Genomic DNA, 27,549 nt, shown 5'->3' with positions numbered 1-27,549 from the left:
AGTACAATTTTGCATGCAATCGTGTTGTATGTGTAGTACGGAAAATTCTTAGAACATTAGTAGCAAAGAAAAGTCTTGTATTTTTACTTTCAGTTATATAGTATATATATATATATATATATAACATTGCATCATTCTCTACATTCTCTAATATTTGCAGTTTACAAACTTCACTCTGCATTTTAAGCTAGCAGCGCTAATGAACCTTTGAACTTCCCTGCAGTGAACTCTTATCTGAAGTTGTCTTTCATTGATTCTTTGATGTATAAAGTGCTTCAGAAAATAGCATTGCTCTCTGACTAAATTAGCTCAGAGAAGCTCTTTTGCATAGAAAACAAGTGAAGTTTATTAACTCTTCCTGTACTGAAAACAATGTAAGACGCATATCTGTGCTACTAATCTTCTTTTTTCTTAGCTGGACTACACATACAATTCATTACATCATACGTTTATTTTCACTTCAGATTCCCTTTAAGGTGTCCTTTAATCAGCAATTTCTGTTTACAAGTGTTGCAAACCCTGACAGGTTCAGTTGAAGTTTAAACAGCACCATTCCCAGATGCAAGCTATGGTTTTGAACATTCTTTCTGCATTCGGGAATACTCTGAACTGTGAATGAACCCTAAATAAGACAGATCTGTGCTAGGTGAGCATTCAATATTCAATATTTTACACAATAAAATCTGTTGTTTGGGCAGAGTGCCAGTTTGCCTTTTTAATTTCTTTGCACTTTAACACAAATGCCCCGACACTTCCCTTAGCTGTCAGAATTTAGTGATCGAAACAGAGTGGATGTCGGCTGCTTAGTGCGCTGAGTAAACATTAGTCCTGCTGAATTGTTAACAGGTTGGTTAATGAAGGCTCTGGGGAGCTGTCTGGCAAAACACAGTAAATCAGACCAAGAATGATTAAAATGTAATGTGGTCTTATCAAATATTCATTGCGCTGAATAAGAATTGGTTGCAGAACTTGAGAAAAATTTTGGTTGTCTGCTTCCCTGAGGATTTAATCAATCCCCTCGACACCCGCGAGTCTCTCTCCTGAAGTCTCCACCGCTAAATTACATGGCAGGTCTCCCTCGTCAGTCCGGAGGTGTGCGTACTGTCAGCGGGTCCAGGGGTCACAGGTGGTACCTCCAAGGTTCCATAGAAATGCGCGGCAGATGCACAGGGATGTGGTTCACTGTTTCCATGTCCTAAAATCAGAAAGAAGAAGAATGTTGCACCATTAGGAGAAAACAGGTGATGAATATACAAAAAATTTTAATGGAAAATGCAAATATTTTCTTAAAGGGATTGTCGGCTACAAAATCAAATTCCATTTTCCAACTGCTCTGTGTTTAATATGCAGCCTGCAACCTTACCTTACATTGCAAGCATTCCAATATAATCAGAAATGTTTCTGCTATAATAAATCTTATCACAGTCAGCCTGGCTCTGTTTTTGCTATTGCTAACTAGAAGGTAGCTTGTCATCACAACGCCCACATTCCTGCTCCTAACTGATTGGCAGTGAGCTCCTGATATCTGATCTAAGCTGTGCTCACATGTGTTTATAAAGCAAGCTGGCTATGACAGTGCAGTTTCCAGTAGAAAAAAAGTAAGGGAAGAAATGACATCAAGATTGGCTTCAGTCAGAGAAAGTCAAATGCCAGAAACAGAATTCTCTTTATTTACTATAGAAATTCACTGAAATCAAAACGTGGACAGTACAAATACATATGTTATGTAACTAGAACAAGTAGTTATCTACTTATATATGTGTTTTTGTTTTTTGCTGGGATAGGATGGCTGTCCTTGCTGCTTTAAAGCCTTATTTTCATGCAGGCATTCAGGGGCAGGACTTGCATAGATCCCAACTGTCCCTTTTTCAGAGGTACAGTCCCTCTTTTTTTTTTCATTTGTCCCTCTTTTAGGACAGAGGGACAGATCTATATAAATATGTGTATTTCTCTACTGAAACGTGTTTGACTCCAAACTTTATTCCCATCCTTGAAATGGATATATTTCTTGATTTCAAATGTTGATATGAAGAAAAACTAGTGGTTATAGAAAGGACTAGTGTGGTTTGAATTCTAAAATGACATCTTTTGCTTATGAATATTTAGTGGTATGCGTGGCTAGGGGTGTGGTTAGAGGTGTGGCATGGGCATGTCTCAAAGTGTCCCTCTTTCTCATCTCAAAAAGTTGGGAGGCATGGACTTTTCTAGGTATAAGGATGTTAATCAGATGATATCAGACATGAATCACTTTACCAGGGCAGGAGCCTCCATACCAGCCACTTGGAACACAACAGATCTCCATACAGACAGGCTGCAATATTTGAGTTGTGTTGTCTGTGCCCTGTCCATTTACAGTCTGAACAGCAAGGTGACGACCTCCAGTGTATTTTTACTTATAAGTAATGGCATCCTTATAGTTTCTGAATGTGACTTGAACGGTCACTGGTAAATGGGAATTATTGTTAAACTCTGCCCCTGTAAACCCCCCCCCCCCCCCCCCCCCCCGCCATGACTGATCGCAATAGCGGGGCGCGTGAACAGAGCGACGGGTAATCCATTGACGTTCTTCCTGTCCAGCAGGGAGTACGTCGCCAAGCAGGGGGTGGAGCTATGCATATTACTCTGTCGCAGGGTAATATGGACATGTTGCGGTGCCATCGTCCTGCCGCAGGAAGATCACACCGCATAGCCTCAATCAACACTGGTGTACACGGTTCGTTATTTAGCTGATTAGATGGTTCGATAGATAATTTCCGACATGTCCGATCTCCCTTTCGATTCTTTTGCTGCTCGATTGCTGATAGACATGAATGAAAAAAGATAAGAAAAACGAGCGGAAGATAAAAGAATCGACTGCAGAATCGAGCGGCAAAAAGCAGAGAGAGCAGAAACGCACGGCAGAAACGAACCGCGTATTCCCAGCATCCCAGACATTGAGCCCCAACTAAAAGCTAAACTTAAAGGACAATGAAGTGAGAGGGATATGGAGGCCTCCATATTTATTTCCTTTTAAGCAATACCTTTTGCCTGGCTAGCCTGCCAATCCTCTTAGCTTTAAACCCTGAACAAGCATATGCAGATCAGGTATTTCTGACATTATCAGATCTGACGAGATTAACTGCATGCTTGTTTCTGCAGCCAAATAGATCAGCGGGGCTGCCAGGCAACTGGTATTGTTTAAAAGGAAATAAACATGGTAGCCTCCATATTCTTCTCACTTAACCTCCCTAGCGTTCAATTTCCCCAGGATTTCTGTGCAAAAAGTGATAAAATGAGTTTTTAAAACTTTTTTTTTCCTGTAACTTGCCAAAATGTGTCAAGCAAGGGTCTAGTATACAGTGCAGGAGAGTATTGATGTGTATGCACGTTTATACTGTTCACAGCATGTTTTTATGGATGGATAGATCTGTCAGTACCGCTGGGGAGGTTAAAGGAGGTATCAGGCATTTTTTTAAAAAAAAAAGCTTTATTCACCTGGGGCTTTCTCCAGCCCCTTGCAGCCGACTGTCCCACGCTGATAGCTCCACTCTCCGCTGCCGTCTTGGGCTCCCCGCAGAGGCCGACATTCTTACTAAGCCTGCGCGAACCGCCGCTGTCAATCAAGCCCACGTTGTACGCGGCGCGGAGCAGTCTGCGTGGGACAGTCGGCTGCAAGGGGCTGGAGAAAGCCCCAGGTAAGTAAAGCTTTTTTTTTAAAATGCCTGATTATTCCTTTCAGTTGTCTCACACTCACTGCCAAAAATGCTAGCAAGGCAATGCTGAACTAGCCATGCTGTGCGTCTTTAAAGAGAACCCGAGGTGGCTTGTACGAATCCTATTAGCTCACAGAGGCTGGGTCTGCATATAATGCCCAGCCTCTGTTGCTATACTGTTCCCCCCAGGCCTCCCCTGCGCTCTGCCGTGCTCCAGCCTCCTCTATGTCGCCGCTCCGCGTCCCTTCCCTCCCCGCTGATTGGAGGGAAGGGACGCGGGTGGGGAGCAGCAAGACTGACAGTGCAGCTGTAAACAGCCTTCTGTGTGATTTATGGGGCACAGCAGACCGCAGGGGGGCTTGGGGAGAAACAGTATAGCAACAGAGGCTGGGCATTATATGCAGACCCAGCCTCTGTGTGCTAATAGGATTCGTACAAGCCACCTCGGGTTCTCTTTAACCACTTGATGACCCACCCTTTACCCCCCCTTAAGGACCAGCGCTGTTTTTACTGATCTGTGCTGGGTGGGCTCTGCAGCCCCCAGCACAGATCAGGTAGCAGGCAGAGAGATCAGATTGCCCCCCTTTTTTCCCCCCTATGGGGATGATGTGCTGGGGGGGTCTGATTTCTTCTGCCTGCTGGGTGATGCGGGGGGGGGGGGGGGGGCACCTCAAAGCCCCCCTCCGCGGCGAAATTCCCCCCTCCCTCTCCTACCTGCTGCCCCCCCGGCGATCGAGGCTGCACAGGACGCTATCCGTCCTGTGCAGCCAGTGACAGGACGTCCCCTGTCACATGGAGGCGATCCCGGCCGCTGATTGGCCGGGGATCGCCGATCTGCCTTACGGCGCTGCTGCGCAGCAGCGCCGTACAAATGTAAACAAAGCGGATTATTTCCGCTTGTGTTTACATTTAGCCTGCGAGCCGCCATCGGCGGCCCGCAGGCTATTCACGGAGCCCCCCGCCGTGAATTGACAGGAAGCAGCCGCTCGCGCGAGCGGCTGCTTCCTGATTAATTAGCCTGCAGCTGGCGACGCAGTACTGCGTCGCTGGTCCTGCAGCTGCCACTTTGCCGACGCACGGTATAAGCGTGCGGTCGGCAAGTGGTTAAAGACGCACAGCATGGCTAGTTCAGCATTGCATTGCTAGCATTTTTGGCAGTGAGTATGTGGGCTCCTCCCCATCCAACTTCTATTTGTCATTGCAGGGCTCATGCAGATTGTGGTTCAGACACCAACTAGTATCAATCTGGGGGGAGCTGTGACCAGCCAGATACAGTGGGTTGCAAAAGTATTCGACCCCCTTGAAGTTTTCCACATTTTGTCATATTACTGCCACAAACATGAATCAATTTTATTGTAATTCCACATGAAAGACCAACACAAAGTGGTGTACACATGAGAAGTGGAACGAAAATCATACATGATTCCAAACATTTTTTACAAATAAATAACTGCAAAGTGGGGTGTGCATAATTATTCGGCCCCCTTTGATCTGAGTGCAGTCAGTTGCCTACAGACATTGCCTGATGAGTGCTAATGACTAAATAGACTGCATCTGTGTGTAATCTAATGTCAGTACAAATACAGCTTCTCTGTGAGGGCCTCAGAGGTTGTCTAAGAGAATATTGGGAGCAACAACACCGCGAAGTCCAAAGAACACACAAGACAGGTCAGGGATCAAGTTATTGAGAAATTTAAAGCAGGCTTAGGCTACATAAAGATTTCCAAAGCCTTGAACATCCCACGGAGCACTGTTCAAGCAATCATTCAGAAATGGAAGTAGTATGGCACAACTGTAACCCTACCAAGACAAGGCCGTCTACCTAAACTCACAGGCCGGACAAGGAGAGCGCTCATCAGAAATGCAGTCAAGAGGCCCATGGTGACTCGGGACAAGCTGCAGAGATCTACAGCTCAGGTGGGAGACTCTGTCCATAGGACAACTATTAGTCATGCACTGTACAAAGTTGGCCTTTATGGAAGAGTGGCAAGAAGAAAGGCATTGTTAACAGAAAGCATAAGAAGTCCCGTTTGCAGTTTGCCACAAGCCATGTGGGGGACACAGCAAACATGTGGAAGAAGGTGCTCTGGTCAGATGAGACCAAAATGGAACTTTTTGGCCAAAATGCAAAACGCTATGTGTGGCGGAAAACTAACATTGCACATCACTCTGAACACACCTTCCCCACTGTCAAATATGGTGGTGGCAGCATCATGCTCGGGGGGTACATCTCTTCAGCAGGGACAGGAAAGCTGGTCAGAGTTGATGGGAAGATGGATGGAGCCAAATACAGGGCAACCTTGGAAGAAAACCTCTTGGAGACTGCAAAAGACTTGAAACTGCGGCGGAGGTTCATCTTCCAGCAGGACACTGACCCTAAACATAAAGCCAGGGCAACAATGGAATGGTTTAAAACAAAACATATCTATGTGTTAGAATGGCCCAGTCAAAGTCCAGATCTAAATCCAATCGAGAATCTGTGGCAAGATCTGAAAACTGCTGTTCACAAACGCTGTCCATCTAATCTGACTGAGCTGGAGCTGTTTTGCAAAGAAGAATGGGCAAGGATTTCAGTCTCTAGATGTGCAAAGCTGGTAGAGACATACCCTAAAAGACTGGCAGCTGTAATTGCAGCAAAAGGTGGTTCTACAAAGTGTTGACTCAGGGGGCTGAATAATTACGCACCCCCCACTTTGCAGTTATTTATTTGTAAAAAAAATGTTTGGAATCATGTATGATTTTCGCTTCACTTCTCACATGTACACCACTTTGTATTGGTCTTTCACATGGAATTCCAATAAAATTGATTCATGTTTGTGGCAGTAATGTGACAAAATGTGGAAAACTTCAAGGGGGCCGAATACTTTTGCAACCCACTGTATGTCAGGGAAGCTGTGGTTAGATTTAAACATTGTAGATCACTTAGGCCTGGAACCCACTAGCAGTATGTTTCTAAGCCATTTCTAAGCACTTGTGATTTGAAAAGCTCTTGGTAATGTAATGCTATGGGTGTCATCCCACTAGAGGGATGTGACTGTATAAAAAAAAAATCACCCATATCATTACATTAGCAAGAGATTTTTAAATCACAAGCAATTAGAAAAGGCTGCAAGTGGGTTTGAGCCCTCCGAGAGAGGAAAGATTTTACAATGGGCAAACACTGACTAAATAATTTAAAATCAATAGTGTAAAGAAATGTATTCAATATGTTATTTGCACTACAGTTCCTCTTTATTAAAAAGCTTGGCTGACCAGGACCACGATTCAGCTCAAGGGCATAATGGTGGATCATTGTCTAGTTAGCTCTATCATTTTAGCAAGTGACAAAAAATGTACTCATTTTATTAGGTTTGTTTAGTCTACTGGTTAATTCCATCTTTAGTTAAAATAAAAAGAATCAGAAAGGATGAAAATGTTTTAATTGGATTGACACATTTGCATGCGGTTACATTTCGTGTCAATTGGATCGCTTTCAGTTGGCATAATTGAAAAATTGTAAAAAATTACCTGAATAATTGCCATATGCATGGGTGCCACTTTACTGTAGGCACAGCAAAAATGTACAAATGCTGATAACTGTTTATTAGATGGCCACTATATAATATGTGTGGGGAGAGATCACACGTTTTGTTGATGAGCCTTGCTTTACATGATGTTTCCTTCAGGGGGCAGTGCTCTGTTACTTTCTGCCAACCTCACACTTGGTTATGTGCTGCATGCATTATTTTTTAACACCCTGCAACTTGCAGTGTGGAAAGCAGTAATGTTGTCTAATGTATTTATGCATCACGGTAGCTTCATTCACAATTATTTAAGAAAACTTTAATAGTACAGCTTGATGATTTAATAAGTAGAACGCAATGTCCTTTTCAGGCAATACTTACTGCGGGATGTATTGGCAAAGTAGGATAAAGTCCAGTGTAGTTGCTATATGGAGAAATGGGTTTACCTGTTAAAGAGAAATGCAGAGAATGAATAGCTAATAAACAGAACAGGTATTTTCTAGTGGGTCAGCTTATGATTAGTTTTCAATATTTGTGGGAATTTTAACTCCATTATACACATCAATATAAAGTTCAGCACTTTTTATATTTGGCACAAGCAGTCAGGCCTGGTGCACACCAAAACCCGCTAGCAGATCCGCAAAATGCTAGCAGATTTTGAAACGCTTTTTCTTCTTTTTCTGCAGCGTTTCAGCTAGCGTTTTGCGGTTTTGTCTAGCGGTTTTGGTGTAGTAGATTTCATGTATTGTTAAAGTAAAGCTGTTACTGAACAGCTACTGTAACAAAAAACGCCTGGCAAACCGCTCTGAAGTGCCGTTTTTCAGAGCGGTTTGCGGTTTTCCTATACTTAACATTGAGGCAGAAACGCATCCGCAATCCAAAATCTGCAGCAGCCCGGGAGTATGCGTTTCTGCAAAACGCCTCCCGCTCTGGTGTGCTCCAGCCCATTGAAATACATTACCCAAGCAGATCCGCACCCGCAAGCAGATCGCAAACCGCAGCGGAAACGTTCCGGTGTGCACTAGGCCTCAGTGGGTTTTCTTGCAGCACAATAATTGCAACTCATGTTTGTCACCCTATAAACCTAGTTCCTGTTGTTTTAAACGGTTTCCTTTCCCATTCCCAAAAAATCCGTATAATGTTCCCCGGCCTTATTAAAAATGACGTTTACCTGAGATGAGACTTTATATACTGATGTGAGTGCTAGACAGTGCCTGCAATAAAGGTAGGCCCAATTTACTAAGCCTAATGGTAGCCACACACGATGCAATAAAATGATCCAATTTTACAGCATTTTGATAAAAAAATCGATCGGTTGTACAGAAGAATTGAAAGCTTTTTTTTCATTTTGTTCAAGAAATCTGATTGAATTTTTTCTTCGATAAAATATTGGGAGTATTTCATTTTTCGAATTAATTTTTATGAAAATTCAATGGTGTAGTGTAAATTGTCAATTTCTTGATTTGCAGACCCAAGTGATTTGTTTTCAGAGTTTCCAATCATCTTTTTCATAATTGTGTAAAAATATAACATATGTGTGGTACATCGGTTAGATTTTTTTACAATCTGTCAGAAAAAATGATTGCAATTCTTGAATTGAAAACATATTTAAAGGAAACCTGAGACAAAAAGCCATACTTACCTGGTGCTTCCTTAAGCCCCTTTAAGGCCACTCATCCCTCGCTGTCTCCCTGGGTGGCTCTGATCCCCTGTAATTCAGCCTGAAAGCCAGAGCTTCCCCATCGTGCTCCCGTCCCTGGGAGCGCTCTGCGTTTCTGTAGTACTGGAGGGGTGGGAAGAAGCGCAGCGGGCAGTGCCTGGGCGACAAACCGCGACTTGGCCAGGCTTTTGGGCTGGATTACGGAGGACCAGAGCCACCCGAGGAGAAGTAGAAGGACGAGCGCCTTGAAGAGGCTTAAGGAAGCCCCAGGTAAGTATAGTACCTTAGAAGCTTCAGGTACACTTTAAAACCTTGTATAGTGTGTGGCCACCTTAAGGATGACATACTGCATTCTGCTTGGCCTGTGATGTGGAGACGGTACACAGAGAACTATGAGTTCAGAATTCCATGCAGGACTAATTTGAATTTGTCTGAAACAATGGGAAGTCCCATCCGAGAATTTTAGACCTTCAGAAAATGACTATGCCACGTTGAGCCCCCAGATTGTTCTTTGATATTTAATTGCAGGATTACATTAAAGGGACTCCGAGTAGTGCAGTTACTATGGAAAGATGCATACCATTTTGAAGCTCTCTTTCTCCTCTTTCCAATGATATATAAAGTGCCACCCTACGCCTTTTAGTTTTCGTTATTTTCACGATCGAAATCGCGGCCGCCATCTTGGATTCCTTATTCAGCATTGTATTATGCAGGACAACACTTTCCCCAGTGTCAGCAGCTCCATTCAGTGCAATGCAATGAAATACAAGGAACCCAGGGGGATATGATAACAAACATCATGCTGGTAGGTGTGAGGATATAATTAATTAGTTGTGGGTATGCTTAAAGGCATACCCACAGGCACTGCTCGGAGTCCCTTTAAAGCAAACGCATAAAGTTTCTGAGTGCAAGCTTCGGTTATTGTTGGTGGAAGAGTTCTAACTACTCTCACTGAAGGGCCATTTGAATGAATTTGATAGAGCATGCCCATGTAACGGACGGAGGTCAGTAACATGAAAATTATTCAATGTTGCATTTAAATTTAATGCAAATTGTATGCAGCTTTGAATAGGGCGAATGAAAGGCACTTCCTGACAACTTTGATTGGACCAGTTCCAGGCTGCATATAGGGGTTGATTCATTATAACAAATCCCGTCCCTTATCAGAGTTAATGTTCCTTGTCAGAATTAACATGCCTTATCAGAGTTGATGTGCCTTATCAGAGTAGCATAGCGAGCGCTATGAACTTATGCCTGCTAATTGGCAATGACGAGAGCTCCACTCATCCTGCCCTGAGCCCCTGTGGGTCCAATCACTTTAAAGGACATTATCCCCGCACTTTGATTGGCCAATAGGCTGCCTGTCAAGTTTCCTGTCAATTGACAGGCAGCCTACTGGGCCAATCAAAGTGCGGGGATAATGTCCTTTAAAGTGATTGGACCCACAGGGGCTCAGGGCAGGACGAGTGGAGCTCTCGTCATTGCCAATTAGCAGGCATAAGTTCGTAGCACTCGCTATGCTACTCTGATAAGGTATGTTAACTCTGATAAGGCACGCTATTTGTTATAGTAAATCAACCCCATACTTTGCAATAAAGCAAACCTGAAGCCACAATAAAAAAAGTTAGCTATCACAGTTGGGGAAAGCATGTGAATGCTTCAGAGGCTTCCTTGATCATCCACAACCCCTCCGCTGCTGCCCAGGACCCTGTTCTTTGCGGCCGCACTCCCCTCTGTATATGAGCCCGGTAACATTGTACCGTGTCAGTAGAGTTTGTGCCTAAGCAGCAGCACTGAGCTGCTCTTACATAGAGGAACACACAAGTGGCTCTGTGTTATTCTGCAGGCCGTACTTTGCACCTGCGCAGTGTAGCTGTGATGGTAACATGGAGGGGAGTGCACCACAAGCAATATTCAACATTAACGTGAACCTCCGGACTAAAAATCTACTCAGCAGAACTGAAAAGGCTTGGTGTTTCTTTAACAGTTTCACAGCATCAGAACTTTTTTTTTCTTACCAAAGCATCATTTTTAGCTGCATTTTTAGCTAAGCTCCACCCATCAAAGAAAACTGACCAGGCTTTTTTTCCCTGATGCTGTGCAAAGCATGATGGGATTTCCTATGTTGTTATTCACGTTACCTAGCAACTGGGAGGGGTGATCAGCACACAGGACAGTTGGAACTGTGTCTCATGCACCCTGTCACCTCCTTTCAGCCAAAAAGATGGCTGCCCTCATGAAATCAAACATATGCCTGTTCTTTTAAAACAGGGTGGGTAAGAGATTATATTACCTATCTCTTTTAATTAACATAACTAATGTAACTTAATGACAGTATGTTTGTTTAGACTGAAGTTCCTCTTTAATGTCAAATATTTTGAAAAAGGTTACCAGCACAGGAACAGAGTGGTGTAGGAAGATTAGGGAAATGTCTCTACTATCCAGAGGCTTCTTTCTACTTAACCTTCCTGGCGGTAACCCCGAACGTAGTTCGAAGTAAGCCACGCAGGAGGATTTCTCAGGACCTGCTGGGCCGATTTGCATAATTTTTTTTTTGCTACACGCAGCTAGCACTTTGCTAGCTGCGTGTGCACACCAATCGCTGCCGCTCCGCACTGATTCGCTGCTACCCGCCGTGCCAAGCTGCCCCCCCAGACCCCTTGTGCAGCCTGGCCTATCAGCGCCAGGCAGCACTGAGAGGTGGATCGGGACTCCCGATGACGGCACGACATCGATGACGTCATCACGACCGTCGCCATGGCGACGGGAAAAGCCCTCCAGGAAATCTCATTCTTTGAACGGGATTTCCTGATTGCAGGTCGCCGGAGGCGATCGGAGCGGGTGAGGGGATGCCACTGCACAGCGGCTATCATGATTTAAAATAAAATATATTTAAAAAAAAACTGCTGCGCTGCCCCCTGGCGGTTTTTAATAGACCGCCAGAAGGGTTAAAGGACAACTGAAGTGAGAAGTATATGAAGGCTGCCATATTTATTTCCATTGTAAACTTTCTCCTCTCTCTGGTTTGCTTTCTGAAATTTATCACAGGCGGCAACCTTTTTAGTATTGCCAGGTGATTTCTGCAGAATGTCCATTTACTGAGAGTTCTATGCAAAGAGGGAGATACTGCTTTCTTGTCAGTTGGAAACCGCCATTATATCCTACAGTGCAACAAGGATCACAGACAGGAAAATGTCAGGACCATGGTGTGTCATATCACACTGTAGGAGGGGTTTCACCACAATATATGCCGTATAGACATCCCTGATGAAGTATTCTAGAAAAGGTAACGATTTCTTATTGGAAAGGGGGTATCAGCTACTGAATGGGATGAAGTTCAATCCTTGTTTACTGTTCCTCTTTAAGTATCTATGTTTCTTTTTTTTTTCGTTCACTTAAGGTATGCTTTAAATTTACTTTGCAAGTTGGAAATATTTCCATCTCCTCACAATTTCTAGCAATGTCAGTGGTAATCGCAGCTGCTCTGTGGTCTGGGAGCGTGGAGAGAATTGTAGGTTTTTTAAACAGATTATATTACTTTTGGACGCAAGGGGCTTGATTCACAAAGCGGTGCAAACTGTTTAGCACGGGTGTGCTAAACAGTTTGCACGTGAAGTGCTTTTCGCGGACATTTGCGCGCGCAAAGTGCCGCGTTTCGCGCGCAAAAGTCCGCAAAAAGCACTTCAAGTGCTAACTGTTTAGCACGCCCGTGCTAAACAGTTTGCACCGCTTTTTGAATCAAGCCCAAGCAGTTATTAGGATAACTATATGGGCAAAAATATTGTATGTTTTGTCAGACTATAATTCCACAATAAGCTTTAAAAATAATTAGTATGTTTTTAAATGTGTAGGGCCCGTTCAGACTACAAAATGCGGACGGCCACGCATGCGGACCGCAACGCGTACGAACGCACGCCATCCGCGTTCGTATGCGTTGCGTGGCTGATCCCATCACTGAAAAGTGAATGGGACAGCCGCGCGTTTTTGTAAAATCTGCGTGCAGCGTGCGTTCCCGGAACGCATGCAGTGTGAACATCAGACAGTGCACTCTATGCAATGTCTGATGTCCTGCGTGTCGGCCACCTGCATGCGTTTCCAAAACGCGGCTGGAAACGCGTGCAGTGTGAACGGGCCTAACTTTTCAAATAAATATGAAAATTGCCCCAAACATCTTTTCTGTAACCATTGTGTATAAAAATAATTCAGAAAACAATGTATGGCCATAGCTCTGGCTGTAATACAACAGATATCCTGTGCTGCTCTTTTTAATACCGTAAATATATTTTGCATTGATCTCTTTTGAGGCTGAAATTTGTTATATGTTGAACAGAATTAAATTAGATTGTCTTTTAGCTCTGTATACCATTTAAAATAATTCACCTGTAATCTTTGTTGCTCTTATAATATGCGGGTTATGAGATGCTGGTGAATTGGGCAATACAACCCCCCTCCCTGCATTCTGTTGTCATAGAGACTGTTCACTACTACTTTTAGCCAAATGGATCTGATCTAAGAAACGCGCCCAGATTTAACTCACAGGAGCCAATAGGCACATACAGCGGGATGCAAAAGTTTGGGCAACCTTGTTAATCGTCATGATTTTCATGTGTAAATCGTTGGTTGTTACGATAAAAAATGTCAGTTAAATATATCATATAGGAGACACACAGTGATATTTGAGAAGTGAAATAAAGCTTATTGCATTTACAGAAAGTGCGCAATAACTGTTTAAACAAAATTAGGCAGGTGCATACATTTTGGCACCACAAAAAAGAAATGAAATCAATATTTAGTAGATCCTACTTTTTCAGAAATTACAGCCTCTAAACACTTCCTGTAGATTCCAATGAGAGTCTGGATTCTGGCTGAAGGTATTTTTGACCATTCCTCTTTACAAAACACTACTCTAGGTCATTCAGGTCTAATGGCTTCTGAGCATGGACAGTTCTCTTTAACTCACACCACAGATGTTCAATTATATTCAGGTCTGGGGACTGAGATGGCCATTCCAGAACGTTGTACTTGTTCCTCTGCATGAATTGCCTTAGTGGATTTTGAGCAGTGTTTAGGGTCGTTGTCTTGTTGAAAGATCCAGCCCTGGTGCAACTTCAGCTTTTTCACTGATTCCTGGACATTGGTCTCCAGAATCTGTTGATACTGAGTGGAATCCATGCGTCCCTCAACTTTGACAAGATTCCCAGTCCCTGCACTGGCCACCCAGCCCCACAGCATGATGGAACCACCACTATATTTTACTGTAGGTAGCAGGTGTTTTTCTTTGAATGCTGTGTTCTTTTTCCTCCAGGCATAACACCCCTTTTTATGCCCAAATAACTCAATTTTAGTCTAATCAGTCCACAGCACCTTATTCCAAAATGAAGCTGGCATGTCCAAATGTGCTTTAGCATACCTCAAGTGGCTCTGTTTGTGCTGTGGGCGGAGAAAAGGCTTCTTCTGCATCACTCTCGCATACAGCATTTCCTTGTGTAAAGTGTGCCAAATGGTTGAACCATGCACAGTGAACAATCTTTGTCTTCAGGTCATTTGAGAGTTGTTTTGAGACCCCCATGTTGCTACTCTTCAGTGAAAATTAAAAGAGGAGGGAAACTTACAATTGACCCCCTTAAATACTCTTTCTCATAATTTGATTCACCTGTGTATGTAGGTCAGGGGTCACTGAGCTTACCCAGCCAATTTGAGTTCCAATAATTAGTTCTGAAGGTTTTGGAATCAATAAAATGACACCAGTGCCCAAATTTATGCACCTGTGTAATTTTATTTAAACAATTATTGCGCACTTTCTGTAAATCCAATAAACTTCATTTCCTTCATTTCACTTCTCAAATATCACTGTGTGTGTCTCCTATAAGATATATTTAACTGACACTTTTTATCGTAACAACTAACTATTTATACAGGAAAATCATGACGATCAACAAGGTTGCCCAAACTTTCGCATCCCACTGTATGCGTTTGCACCTTAGACTTTGCCCTCCATGACCCTAAAACCCCAGCCGAACCGCAATACCAGTGTGCTGGCTGTCCCAGCTGTCACTTCTCCCTTGCTTCCCTTACCCGTCATAGTTAGCTACAGGTGTCCCTTAGTATTAGGTAGCCAAAAGTACCCTTAGTATTAGGTAGCCAAAAGTACCCTCAGTATTAAGTAGCTAGAGGTGCCTTCAAGTATTAGGTAGCTAGAGGAACCTCAGTATTAGGTAGCTAGAGGAACCTCAGTATTAGGTAGCTAGAGGTATCTCAGTATTAGGTAGCTAGAGGAACCTCAGTATTAGGTAGCTAGAGGTATCTCAGTATTAGGTAGCTAGAGGAACCTCAGTATTAGGTAGCTAGAGGTACCTCAGTATTAGGTAGCTAGAGGAACCTCAGTATTAGGTAGCTAGAGGAACCTCAGTATTAGGTAGCTAGAGGAACCTCAGTATTAGGTAGCTAGAGGTACCTCATTATTAGGTAGCTACAGGTACCTCAGTATTAGGTAGCTAGAGAAACCTCAGTATTAGGTAGCTAGAGGAACCTCAGTATTAGGTAGCTAGAGGAACCTCGGTATTAGGTAGCTACAGGTACCTCAGTATTAGGTAGCTAGAGAAACCTCAGTATTAAGTAGCTAGAGGAACCTCAGTATTAGGTAGCTAGAGGTACCTCAGTATTAGGTAGCTAGAGGAACCTCAGTATTAGGTAGCTAGAGGTACCTCAGTATTAGGTAGCTAGAGGTACCTCAGTATTAGGTAGCTAGAGGAACCTCAGTATTAGGTAGCTAGAGGAACCTCAGTATTAGGTAGCTAGAGGAACCTCAGTATTCGGTAGCTAGAGGAACCTCAGTATTAGGTAGCTAGAGGTACCTCAGTATTAGGTAGCTAGAGGAACCTCAGTATTAGGTAGCTAGAGGTACCTCAGTATTAGGTAGCTACAGGTACCTCAGTATTAGGTAGCTAGAGGAACCCCAGTATTAGGTAGCTAGAGGAACCCCAGTATTAGGTAGCTAGAGGAACCTCAGTATTAGGTAGCTAGAGGTACCTCAGTATTAGGTAGCTAGAGGAACCTCAGTATTAGGTAGCTAGAGGAACCTCAGTATTAGGTAGCTAGAGGTACCTCAGTATTAGGTAGCTAGAGGAACCTCAGTATTAGGTAGCTAGAGGTACCTCAGTATTAGGTAGCTAGAGGAACCTCAGTATTAGGTAGCTAGAGGAACCTCAGTTTTAGGTAGCTAGAGGAACCTCAGTATTAGGTAGCTAGAGGAACCTCAGTATTAGGTAGCTAGAGGTACCTCAGTATTAGGTAGCTAGAGGAATCCCCAGTATTAGGTAGCTAGAGGAACCCCAGTATTAGGTAGCTAGAGGAACCTCAGTATTAGGTAGCTAGAGGAACCCCAGTATTAAGTAGCTAGAGAAACCTCAGTATTAGGTAGCTAGAGGAACCTCAGTATTAAGTAGCTAGAGGAACCTCAGTATTAGGTAGCTAGAGGTACCTCAGTATTAGGTAGCTAGAGGAACCTCAGTATTAGGTAGCTAGAGGAACCCCAGTATTAGGTAGCTAGAGGTACCTCAGTATTAGGTAGCTAGAGGAACCTCAGTATTAGGTAGCTAGAGGTACCTCAGTATTAGGTAGCTAGAGGAACCCCAGTATTAGGTAGCTAGAGGAACCTCAGTATTAGGTAGCTAGAGGTACCTCAGTATTAGGTAGCTAGAGGAACCTCAGTATTAGGTAGCTAGAGGTACCTCAGTATTAGGTAGCTAGAGGAACCTCAGTATTAGGTAGCTAGAGGAACCTCAGTTTTAGGTAGCTAGAGGAACCTCAGTATTAGGTAGCTAGAGGAACCTCAGTATTAGGTAGCTAGAGGTACCTCAGTATTAGGTAGCTAGAGGAATCCCCAGTATTAGGTAGCTAGAGGAACCCCAGTATTAGGTAGCTAGAGGAACCTCAGTATTAGGTAGCTAGAGGAACCCCAGTATTAAGTAGCTAGAGAAACCTCAGTATTAGGTAGCTAGAGGAACCTCAGTATTAAGTAGCTAGAGGAACCTCAGTATTAGGTAGCTAGAGGAACCTCAGTATTAGGTAGCTAGAGGAACCCCAGTATTAGGTAGCTAGAGGTACCTCAGTATTAGGTAGCTAGAGGAACCTCAGTATTAGGTAGCTAGAGGAACCCCAGTATTAGGTAGCTAGAGGAACCTCAGTATTAGGTAGCTAGAGGTACCTCAGTATTAGGTAGCTAGAGGAACCTCAGTATTAGGTAGCTAGAGGAACCTCAGTATTAGGTAGCTAGAGGGACCTCAGTATTAGGTAGCTAGAGGTACCTCAGTATTAGGTAGCTAGAGGAACCTCAGTATTAGGTAGCTAGAGGTACCTCAGTATTAAGTAGCTAGAGGTGCCCCTGACTGAAGGGAGATCGCGTCAGGGGAATGCAGAGAGCTGGGTGAGTAACCTCTCTTTTTCACTCTGCCTCGGCCTCTGAAGGAGGCACTCAGGGAGGGTAGTGAGCCACCTTTCCATCATCAGGCGCCTGTAGGCACATGCCTTATGGTAAATCTGGCCCTGCTAAGAAATATAAAGTGGCTACTGGCATTGGCCATTAATGGGCACCTATAGGATTAGATTGTGAGCTCCTTTGAGGGGCAGTGAGTGACTATATACAGTATGTAAAAGCACTGTGGAAGATGTCAGTGTTATATAAATATACAATAATAATACACCTGCAAAAGGGGTTGCCTCATGCAATCAGCAAAAATATTGACTATGGCTCGCCTGTTAAAGGGAACCTGAGGTGAGAGGGATATGTGGAGGCTGCCATATTTATTTCCTTTTAAACAATGCCAGTTGCCTGGCAGCCCTGTTGATCTTCTGGCATAAGTAGTGTCTGAGTCAAAACCCTGGAACAAGCACATGGCTAATCCAGTAAAACCTTAGTCAGCTGAGTCAGAGTACCTGATCTGCTGCATGCTTGTTCAGGGTCTTTGACTAAAAGGATTAGAGACGGGATCAATAGGACTGCCAGGTAACTGGTATTGTTTAAAAGGAAATAAATATGGCAGCCTCCATATACCTCTGACCTTGGGTTCCCTTTAATTTTTGTGTAGTGTTACTGTGTACATACTTAGTGACTAGTGTTGGTGTTCAAATTCAGAACATCGTTCCGAATTCACCCAAATGAGTACGTGTAAAAAGGGCCCACGGTGAAAAGTGCGCCAGAGATAGCTTCTAGTGGAATATTGGTAAATGCAGTTTGCATAGTGGGTGCCCCAGCCCTCACTATTTCCCTTTAATAACAGATATTAACAAATGTGCCTATGCAGGTGCCATTTTTTACTACAGGGCGCTGTCTGGGTGTCACCCTGGACTCCGCACTCTCCTTCACTCCCCACATCCAAAACCTCACAAAGTCCTGCAACTTTCACCTTCGTAACATCTGTAAGATTCGCCCTTTCCTGACCTCTGCCACCACCAAACTCCTCATCCATGCCCTCATAATTTCCCGCCTTGACTACTGCAATGCCCTGCTGTCTGGTCTCCCTATGACCCGAACAGCCCCACTGCAGTCCATCATGAATGCGGCAGCCAGAATTATCCACTGCTCCCATCGCTCCACCATGGCGGATCCCCTCCTTGAATCCCTCCACTGGCTTTCTATCCAGTCCAGAATCAGATTCAAGATACTGTGTCTGACCTACAAATCTGTCCACAAAACCTGCCCGACCTACATTTCCAATCTTACTCAGAGGTACCCAACTAGCCGCTCACTCCGCCCTTCCAATGAACTTCGCCTAACCGCCCCCCCCCCCCACATCACCCAGTCCCATGCACGCCTCCAGGACTTCTCAAGAGCTGCTCCAACACTATGGAACTCCCTACCTCCACCCATTAGGGCAGCCCCCTCCTTCAACATCTTCAAGAAAGCCCTCAAAACTCACCTTTTCACTCTGGCCTACTACCCCTCCCAAGTGCTCTAAACCCACAGCTGAACTCTGGTCTCCTACCTCTTGTGTCCCTACCTCTCCCTTTAGATTGTAAGCCTTTGGGCAGGGTCCTCCTCCTTTTGTGTCCAACCTGATCATGCACCTCCATTACTGTGAACCCAAAGGACCATCTAGGCTAGGCATCTGAGTGAACCTAACTTGCCTAATCACCATGCTCCCCTCCAGTGACTGACTAAGCATTACCTTGTACTCATACTGTGCTGCATGATCTGGTCTTTCTTGTATTCAGGTATTGTCATTGTATGTCACCCCTAAATATTGTATGTATCCCTATTTATTGTCCAGCGCTGTGTAATATGTTGGCGCTTTATAAATACAATAAATAAATAAATAAAATAATACTTGCTCATGGTGTCACAGGGACAAGGAGTGGAGAAAATTCTCTCCAGCAGGGACAAAGCAGAAGCCTGCCAATCCTTCTTGAAAGGTCCCAATGCTACTCAAAACCGAAAAAAATATTCTGTATGTATTCCTCTTTTTGGGCTTTTGGGGTGTTTGAATTCGGGAACATTGTTCTGAATTCACCTGAACACCACACTTCAGCAACCTTCAGCACTAAACCTGCGGACTGGGTCGAGGAAGTTAACATACTTGCGCTTCACGACACGTTTCACGTGACCTAGATACTTCCTCCTCCCTCATCTGAAAACAGGAAATATCAGTCACATGAAACGTGCCGTGAAGCACAAGTAAGTGAACGCACCCTGACCGCAGATTCAGTGCTGAAGGGTGGTGTTCAGGTGTAGTACACTGTTCCATCTGTGAACACCTTGAAAAAAGGAATAGATACAAAATATTTTTCAGTTTTGAGTAGCATGTGGAACTGTTCAAAAGGATTGCCAGGCTTCTGCTTTGTCCCTGTTGGAGAGAATTTCCTTCACTCCTTGTCCCTGTGACATCATGAGAGAGTACTGCGGCTTGGGCACGAGTGCGTGTGTGACTATCGTCACAGAAGTGGCGCTCAGCACTTTTCCATTTACCAAACATAAAAGCATTTTTTTTTGTTCCTATACTTGTTCTAGGTTAATAAAATGATGCACATCCATCCATTAAAATATATCTAATGTGAAAATAAACGCTTTACACTGACAAAATTACAGTGCATCATTGATGTGATATGCTAAGCTAATATTGAAAGGGATAGGGAACTGAAAGTGCCTGGAGCCTGCTGGCTAGATGAATGGGGCCTAGTTATTAAATAAGAATCTTTACTTCCTGATTCTAAAACATCAAGTTCCATGCTATGTTAATGTATTCCAACCTTAGAATATGTGATTCCCATAATGAAATACAGATGTGACAATGTCTGCCTTTTACGTCTTAGAACTATCTTGTATTCTAGTTAGAAGGTGAATAAAAATAATTGTACCAACATATGTTTAACTGTACATGTGCTTACATCTCAAGCCCTGGCACCAGAGGTCAATGTAGTTCTACAAGAACAGCGTCAAAAAGTACATTTTTTTTAAGTTCATTATTTTAAAAAACTGCATTGTTTCCATCGAAAACTCCAAAGTTCTATCGGCATTCAAAATTCTAGTTAAAGGGGACTTTAACTGAGAGTGATATGGAGGTTTCCTTTTAAACAATACCAGTTGCCTGGCAGCCCTGCTGATCTCTTTGGCTGCAGTAGTGGCTGAAGCACACACCTGAAACAAGCATGCAGCTAATCTATCTGATTTCAGTCAGAGCACCTGATCTGCATGCATGTTCAGGGGCTGTGACTACAAGTATTAGAGACACAGGATCAGCAAGAGAGTCAGGCAACTGGTATTATTTTAAAAGGAAAAATCCAAATGCTTCTCAGTTTAAGTTCCCTTTTATATCTTTCCCAGCAAGGCGATGTGTCATAGAGGAACTTATAAATGAGGAGATTACAAAACCTCCCCAAGGGTATGTATGCCATGTTATTTTAACTAAAATGTGGAATTATCATGGAAATTTGAATATCTTCAAGCAGTGTAACTTTATGAGTAATAAAGAGTGATACATTTTATTTTTGGGTGCCAGTTCTATACTACATATAGTATAATGTTGTTGTTGTTGTATTATCACACAGTTATTGGTGCAAACACCTCTTGGTTTGGTCCACTACCATGGCATAGCTTTACTTATGCTAGGCAATGTGATCACAGCCCTTGCATTGTTTGTTTTTTCTTAAAGAGAAACTGTAACCAAGAATTGAACTTCATCCCAATCAGTAGCTGATACCCACTTTCCCATGAGAAATATCTGAATCGGGAGCTGAGAGCTGCCAAAAGAGGGTACGCTGAGAGAATGAGACACAACCTATCCTCAAACAACTCACGTGCAGTATGGAAGGAGCTGAAGGCCGCCACCAACTACAAGCCCCAACCCCAACAGGCAACACCAAACCCAAAACTAGCAGAAGAACTCAGCAGATTCTACTGTAGGTTTGAGAACCAGGAAGCACTGGAGGGGAACCTGGCACCGGCTTTCCCACCTCTGTGTCCTGCAAATAACATCCCGAGCCTGCCCTCTCCCTCGGTGGTGAGGGCAGAGGTCCTGCGCCTTTTATCAACACTAAATGCCAGGAAAGCCTCCGGCCCCGACAGTGTATCTCCAGCCTGCCTGAAAACCTGCTGCCGGCAACTTGCTCCCATCCTCTCTGCCATATTCACCAAGTCCCTAGAGGAAGGCAAGGTCCCTGCATGCTTCAAGAGGTTTTCATGATGACAGATGTCAGGACCACGGGCCTAAAGTTGTTAAGTTCAGAGACCTCTTGTCTCTTAGGGACAGGTATGATGGTAGCATCATACCTGTCCCTAAGAGACAAGGGGTCTCTGAACTTAACAACTTTAGGCCCGTGGCCCTGACATCTGTCATCATGAAAACCATGGCGCGTGTGGTCCTAGCCTACCTTAAGCTCTCTACTTCACCTCACCTAGACCCCCACCAGTTTGTCTACAGGGCAAACAGGTCCACTGATGACACGATCAATATATGCCTGGAGCTCATCAACGACCACCTTGACAGGCCAGACACGTATGCTAGGATCCTTCTCCTGGACTTCAGCTCGGCCTTTAATACCATCTGCCCACGCATTCTCCAACGGGACCTAGCTGCCCTGGAAGTCCACCCAAGCCTACAAGTTTGGATCACGGACTTTCTTACCAACAGGTCCCAAGTCGTCAGACTGGGCGATATCCACTCTCAAGCTGCGATCACGAACACAGGGGCTCCTCAGGGCTGCGTTCTATCACTGCTGCTGTTCTCCCTCTACACGAACAATTGCAGATCCGAGGCAGACTCTGTCAAAGTCATCAAGTTCGCCGCCGACGACACCACCATCATCGGCCTTGTCACCAAGGATAATGTCCAGGAGTACCGCCAGCAGGTGGAGAGGATTTGCAACTGGAGCAAGGAGAACAAGCTGGTGCTTAACACTGCAAAGACCGTTGAACTAATTATTGACTTTAGGAAGTCAGCCCCCACCCCACCTCCAATCCATATTGATGGCACTGAGGTAGCCAGAGTGCCCTGTGCCCGGCTCCTGGGTACTACCATCTCCAGTGATCTCAGCTGGAAGCCCAACATCACCGCCACCCAACGGCAAGCCCAACAAAGACTCTTCTTCCTCCGCCAGCTGAGAAAGTTCGGCATGACTCAAGAAATTCTTACCAGCTTCTACTACGCCACCATTGAGTCGCTCCTCTGCTCTTCCATTTTGGTCTGGTATGCCGGCGCCACCGCCAATGACAGGGACAAACTACAGAGGGTCATCAGGTCAGCAGAGAGGATCATTGGGTGCCCCCTCCCCTCACTTGCCCTACTACACAACAAAAAGACTGAAATCCAGGGCGCTGAGGATTGCCAATGATCCCTCACACCCAGGCCACTGCTACTTCAGCCTGCTGCCATTAGGCAGGAGACTCCGGGCCATTTCTACAAAGACTGCGAGACACAGAAACTCCTTCTTCCCCTCCGCGGTCAACCTTCTAAATTCCCTACACATACTACCGACAACTCAAGCCCCAACGAGCTGCGGGGCTAGCTGCGCTACAGCTGACCAGTTAACCAAACCAACCAGCCCATAAGACTTACTGCCAGTCGTCCCAGGGACACACTGGGGAATGTGATGTATACTGTATTGTAATGCAATGTAATGTTAACGTGATGCCTCTGCTGTCGCTGCTATCTATCTTATGTCTCCTATTTATGTCTTCTTACTGAGCTATATGTATTGTGCCAAAAACAATTCCGGGCGCGACCCAGTCACGCTTGGCGAAATAAATGAATCTAATTCTGAGAAATCTATTCTTTTTCTCAAACTGATCATCAGGGGGCTCTGTATGGCTGATTTTGTGGTGAAACCCCTCCCACAAATGACATCTGACATCACACTGTGGGAGTCTTGTTGCATTGTGGGAAATAACAGCTGTTTACAACTGACCAAAAAGCAAGCAGCATCTCCATCCAACGACATCACCTGCCAGCAGTAAAAATGTCACCATGTGATAAATGTCAGAATGTAAATCAGGGAGAGGAATTATTTTACAATGGGCAAACACTGGCTAAATCATTTATACATAATTGTTGTAAAAATTAAGCACTTTTTTGTTACATTATTTTCACTGGAGTTCCTCTTTAAAGTGGATCCATAAGGGTAGAAATGAGTTAGCTGACGTTTGTTTGTTAACTACCTAATGAGTAGGGATGATCAAGGATATGCAAATACTTCTAAGTTTATGCAAATTTGTATGCAAATATATGCAGTTTGAAATGGATCAATCAATTTAACCCCAGGTTTAAATTTATTGGCCCAATTTGAAGTTACGTATATTTGCGTACAATTTGTATAAACCTAGTATAAACCTACTTGTGAGGCACTACCTGGAATAAGCATGCAATCAGTGAAGTCTGAGAAGCATGCGTTGCATATAGGGCTGTGGAGTCAGTATAAAAATCATCCGACTCCGACTCCTTATTTTATGAAACCACCAACTCCAACTTCGGGTACCCAAAATGGCATCGACTCCTCGACCTTAACTCCTTAGTCGAATACTTACCAGGGCAATGGATTTGGTAGAAAGATCACCCGACTCTGACTCCTCCAACTCCGACTTCGGGTACCCAAAATTGCTCCAACTCCGACTCCACAGCCCTTGTTGCATGCTTGTTCCAAAACAGTGGCTTATTAGATAAAACATATTCAGAGTGGAAGCCCTGAAGGTTGGACTAGAAATGATCAAAATTAATGATGGCAAGAAATGATAAATCAAGCGTATGCCAAAAAAGAAACTGAGGTGCAGACACAAGCTAAGCTATAGCGAGGGACAAAAATTGTTATGTTTTAACAGTTTGGTCAACTAGTACTTATATATTGCTTACTGTGATCATTCCTAGAGCTGACTGGTTCTGCTGCATCAAGGTTATCCATAGAGAAGGCCCTGTTCTCCATCACCATAGAAGGTGGGTCATCAGAATGCCGATTGAGGATGCTCAGGCCGTCACCTTCATATTTGTATCCAGATCTTGTCATTTCTGTCAGCTGTGGGATAGCATAGAACAAGAGAAACACCCAGGCGTTTGATGCCAAGGCTATGGCCAGAACTGGATCATCCCAAGTTTCATGGCCCAACTTCTCATTGCCATAAAGGTACATGATTATCCACGCAACCCAGATGAGAACAGACATAAATGCTGTAGATACAATATGTCTTCCATGACGTTTCCATTGTAGATAGTGCCCCCAAAGTACCGGGCATGGGATGACCAATGCTGCCACTATGAGGAACATCACATAGACTAAGGCGGTCACAAAGTCCTGGTTGGTAATATTACATGGACGGTCAGTATCTTGCTGAGTTTGACGCACATTGGTAATGAGAAGCCATTCCACATTTATCACTGCTTCTACCAAGAATAGTCCAATAGCCAGAAGAAACACCAAGCAGCCGCCTGGTCCTCGATTTTGAAAGACAAGGTAGTTGAGCCTGACTGAATATGCCACTAGGCATGCGAAACATTTGGCAAATAGAACACCAAACAAAAATCTGCGTATTACACAGACAGCAGGTGTAGGTGCAATGATGAAGGCAAAAACTAATGCAAATAACCCCAAGACTCCAAAGAGAAAGAGAAAATTAAGGGGTAAGACTCCTTTACGCTCATCTCGGGAAACAGAAGGCGCAAGGGCTATACATATTAATATTAACATTAATGTACAAAAAATACCCAAAACTGACACCGCCTCTAGGACAATACCCCAGGCTGATTTCAAATCGCATAAAGAAAAGTACATCCACTTCACATCCTGGCCACAGCCTTCAGGCCAAGCTGAATTATCGGTGGAGTCTGTAGACTCTGTTGAATTCTGAGTGACTGCTTCTCTTGTGTAAACCACCAGGCACAGAATTATCAGATAATAGGTATGAGCCATCTCCAGCTGGATCTGCCAAAAAAAAAAATACAAATTATTATGGAATAATGCTTAGTCCTACTGAAAATATGTAATATAAGCAACTATAGGCAGAGATATCAAGTATCATTTTAAAGTACTTTGCATGTTTTTAAAACTGAATAAATGTTTCAATTCAAAAAGTTTGAAGTACATGAAAAGTCCAATAATCAAACATCAGATATCTATAACATACCGTAGGTAGGTGGAGTGGGGTTAACAGGAGGGAGAGAGTTTTGAGTGGACATTGCTATTGTGGTGTTCATGGATAGTGATACTCATGTCTAGGAGAATTAATGGAGAAGCATGTGGTCAGATTGGTCAGGTGATTTATATGTTAAGGCTCGTACACACACTTTATAGGCTGGAACAACGGGTCCGTCAGACCCTCCGGGCGTTCCAGCGACAGTACAGCGTGTGTACAGTCTATCAGGCAGACTGATAAGGCTGTTTCTGAACGATCCACGTGTACAGTCTGTCAGGCAGACTGATAAGGCTGTTTCTGAACGATCCGCCGGGACATTCCCTTCAGTATGTTTAAACTGTCTGCCTATCCTCCTGACTGCCTGAACTACTAATTACTGCCTAGCAACCTCCAGACAGTGGTACCTTTCTTACTTACTGTATCCTGTACTGATTGATATTAGATTGTAAGCCTGATAAGTTGTCTTCCTACATTGTCTTGTTCTGTGACTTTCTCAAACTTGTAATCTACACTCCTTTCTCATTTATTGCACAACACTTGCTGGACCAAATCTTGTTCTTTAATGGAAATTGTGAACAAGGCAATTAAGATGGAAAAACTGAAACGCCAACCTCCAGTAATTACGGCCAGAAAATCCACACACTTAAGTGAATCTTTCAGTTGGATGAAAACAGCTGGACACCTTTTTAATTTCGTTTTTTTTTTTTTTTTTTTTAAATTAAACCTTTCCCCAGATATAAAGCTACATACAGTGCTGCCCATAATTATTCATACCCCTGGCAAATTTTGACTTAAAGTTACTTTTATTCAACCAGCAAGTCATTTTTTTTTTGCTGGGAAATGACATACTGTAGGTGCCTCCCAAAAGATAAGACGACATTATTGTGGAAATAAAACATTTCTCAGCTTTTATTTACATTTGAGCCAAAAGTGTTTGGTCCAAAATTATTCATACCCTTCACAAACTGTCACAGTCTGTGGGAGAATACAAAGTTCTATACCATTCCAAATAGTCCAAGCTGTTCTAAAACATCCTAATTATGCCGATTAATTGGGAACAGCTGTTTTAATCAACGCAACAGGTTTAAAACAGCAGCTCTCAGCAGTTGGTTTGTGGACAGTCATGGCTAAGACAAAGGAGCTCAGCGAGGATCTGCTGCTGCGCATTGTGGCTGCTCACAAGTCAGGAATTTCAGCATGACAATGACCCAAAACACACAGCAAAAGTGGTGAAGACATGGTTAGCAGTCAACAACATTAAGGTTTTGGAGTGGCCCAGCCAGAGTCCTGACTTGAATCCAATTGAGAATCTGTGAAGGGAGCTAAAGATCAGGGTGATGGCAAGAAGACCCTCCAACCTGAAAGATTTGGAGCTCATTGCTAAAGATGAATGGGCAAGTATACCTGTGGAGACATGCAAAAAGCTGGTCTGCAATTATAGGAAGCGTTTGATTGCTGTTATAGCCAAAACAAGCTTTTCTATTGACTATTGAGAAGGGATTGAATAATTTTGGGCTGGACACTTTTTGCTCAAACATAAATAAAAGCTGAGAAATGTTGTTTTTTACAATAATGCCTCTTGTACATCGTATTATTATCTTTTAGGAGACATCTATGTCATTTCCCGTCAAAAAAATACTTGCTGGTCGAATAAAAGTATCTTTATGTCAAAATTTGCCAGGGGTATGAATAATTATGGGCAGCACTGTATGCACGTTTAGTACTTGGAAAAGAATGATCAAGGAACAGCCTGGGAATTAATGTTGTACAGAAACTATGGAGAAGGGTGGATCATGCGTGATGGCTGCCAAGTGTGCAAGGAGTAAAATAGAAGAACTTAGGTAAGTGATTGGTGATCCAACATGATAGATCACTATACTTATGATCACACTACATTTCCATAAGATCTTTCCAGTCGACAACTAGCCTCTGGAAATCTAGTTAAAGTGGAATTACTTCTAAACTTTACTCCTCTATTTGTATTTATAATTATGGGTGTGTTTTTAAGTTCTTTTTTATTAAATAGAAAAAAATAAGGAATTTTTCCTTTATTTATGTAGTTTATATCTCTCCCCCTGTGACGTG

General features: G+C 43.5%; 1 protein-coding gene across 4 annotated transcripts in view; it reads right to left on the bottom strand.

Moving 5' to 3' along the window:
- Positions 1–903: 903 nt before the first annotated feature.
- LOC137521684 (G-protein coupled receptor family C group 5 member C-like) overlaps positions 904–27,549 on the bottom strand; it is a 152,533-nt gene continuing 125,887 nt past the window's right edge. For all 4 annotated transcript variants that reach the window (XM_068241298.1, XM_068241301.1, XM_068241299.1 and 1 more), the window contains 3 exons: positions 24,191–25,253; positions 7,577–7,641; positions 904–1,195 (listed from right to left, as the gene is read on the bottom strand). In XM_068241298.1, coding sequence (XP_068097399.1) covers positions 1,121–1,195; positions 7,577–7,641; positions 24,191–25,253 — 1,203 coding nt within the window. In that variant the 3' untranslated portion in view covers positions 904–1,120. The remainder of the gene's footprint in view (positions 1,196–7,576; positions 7,642–24,190; positions 25,254–27,549) is intronic.

This window comes from Hyperolius riggenbachi, chromosome 6 (assembly GCF_040937935.1).
Source record: "Hyperolius riggenbachi isolate aHypRig1 chromosome 6, aHypRig1.pri, whole genome shotgun sequence".
NCBI lineage: Eukaryota > Metazoa > Chordata > Amphibia > Anura > Hyperoliidae > Hyperolius > Hyperolius riggenbachi.
Note: the sequence above shows the minus strand (reverse complement) of the source record. Positions and strands in the feature narration are given on the sequence as shown.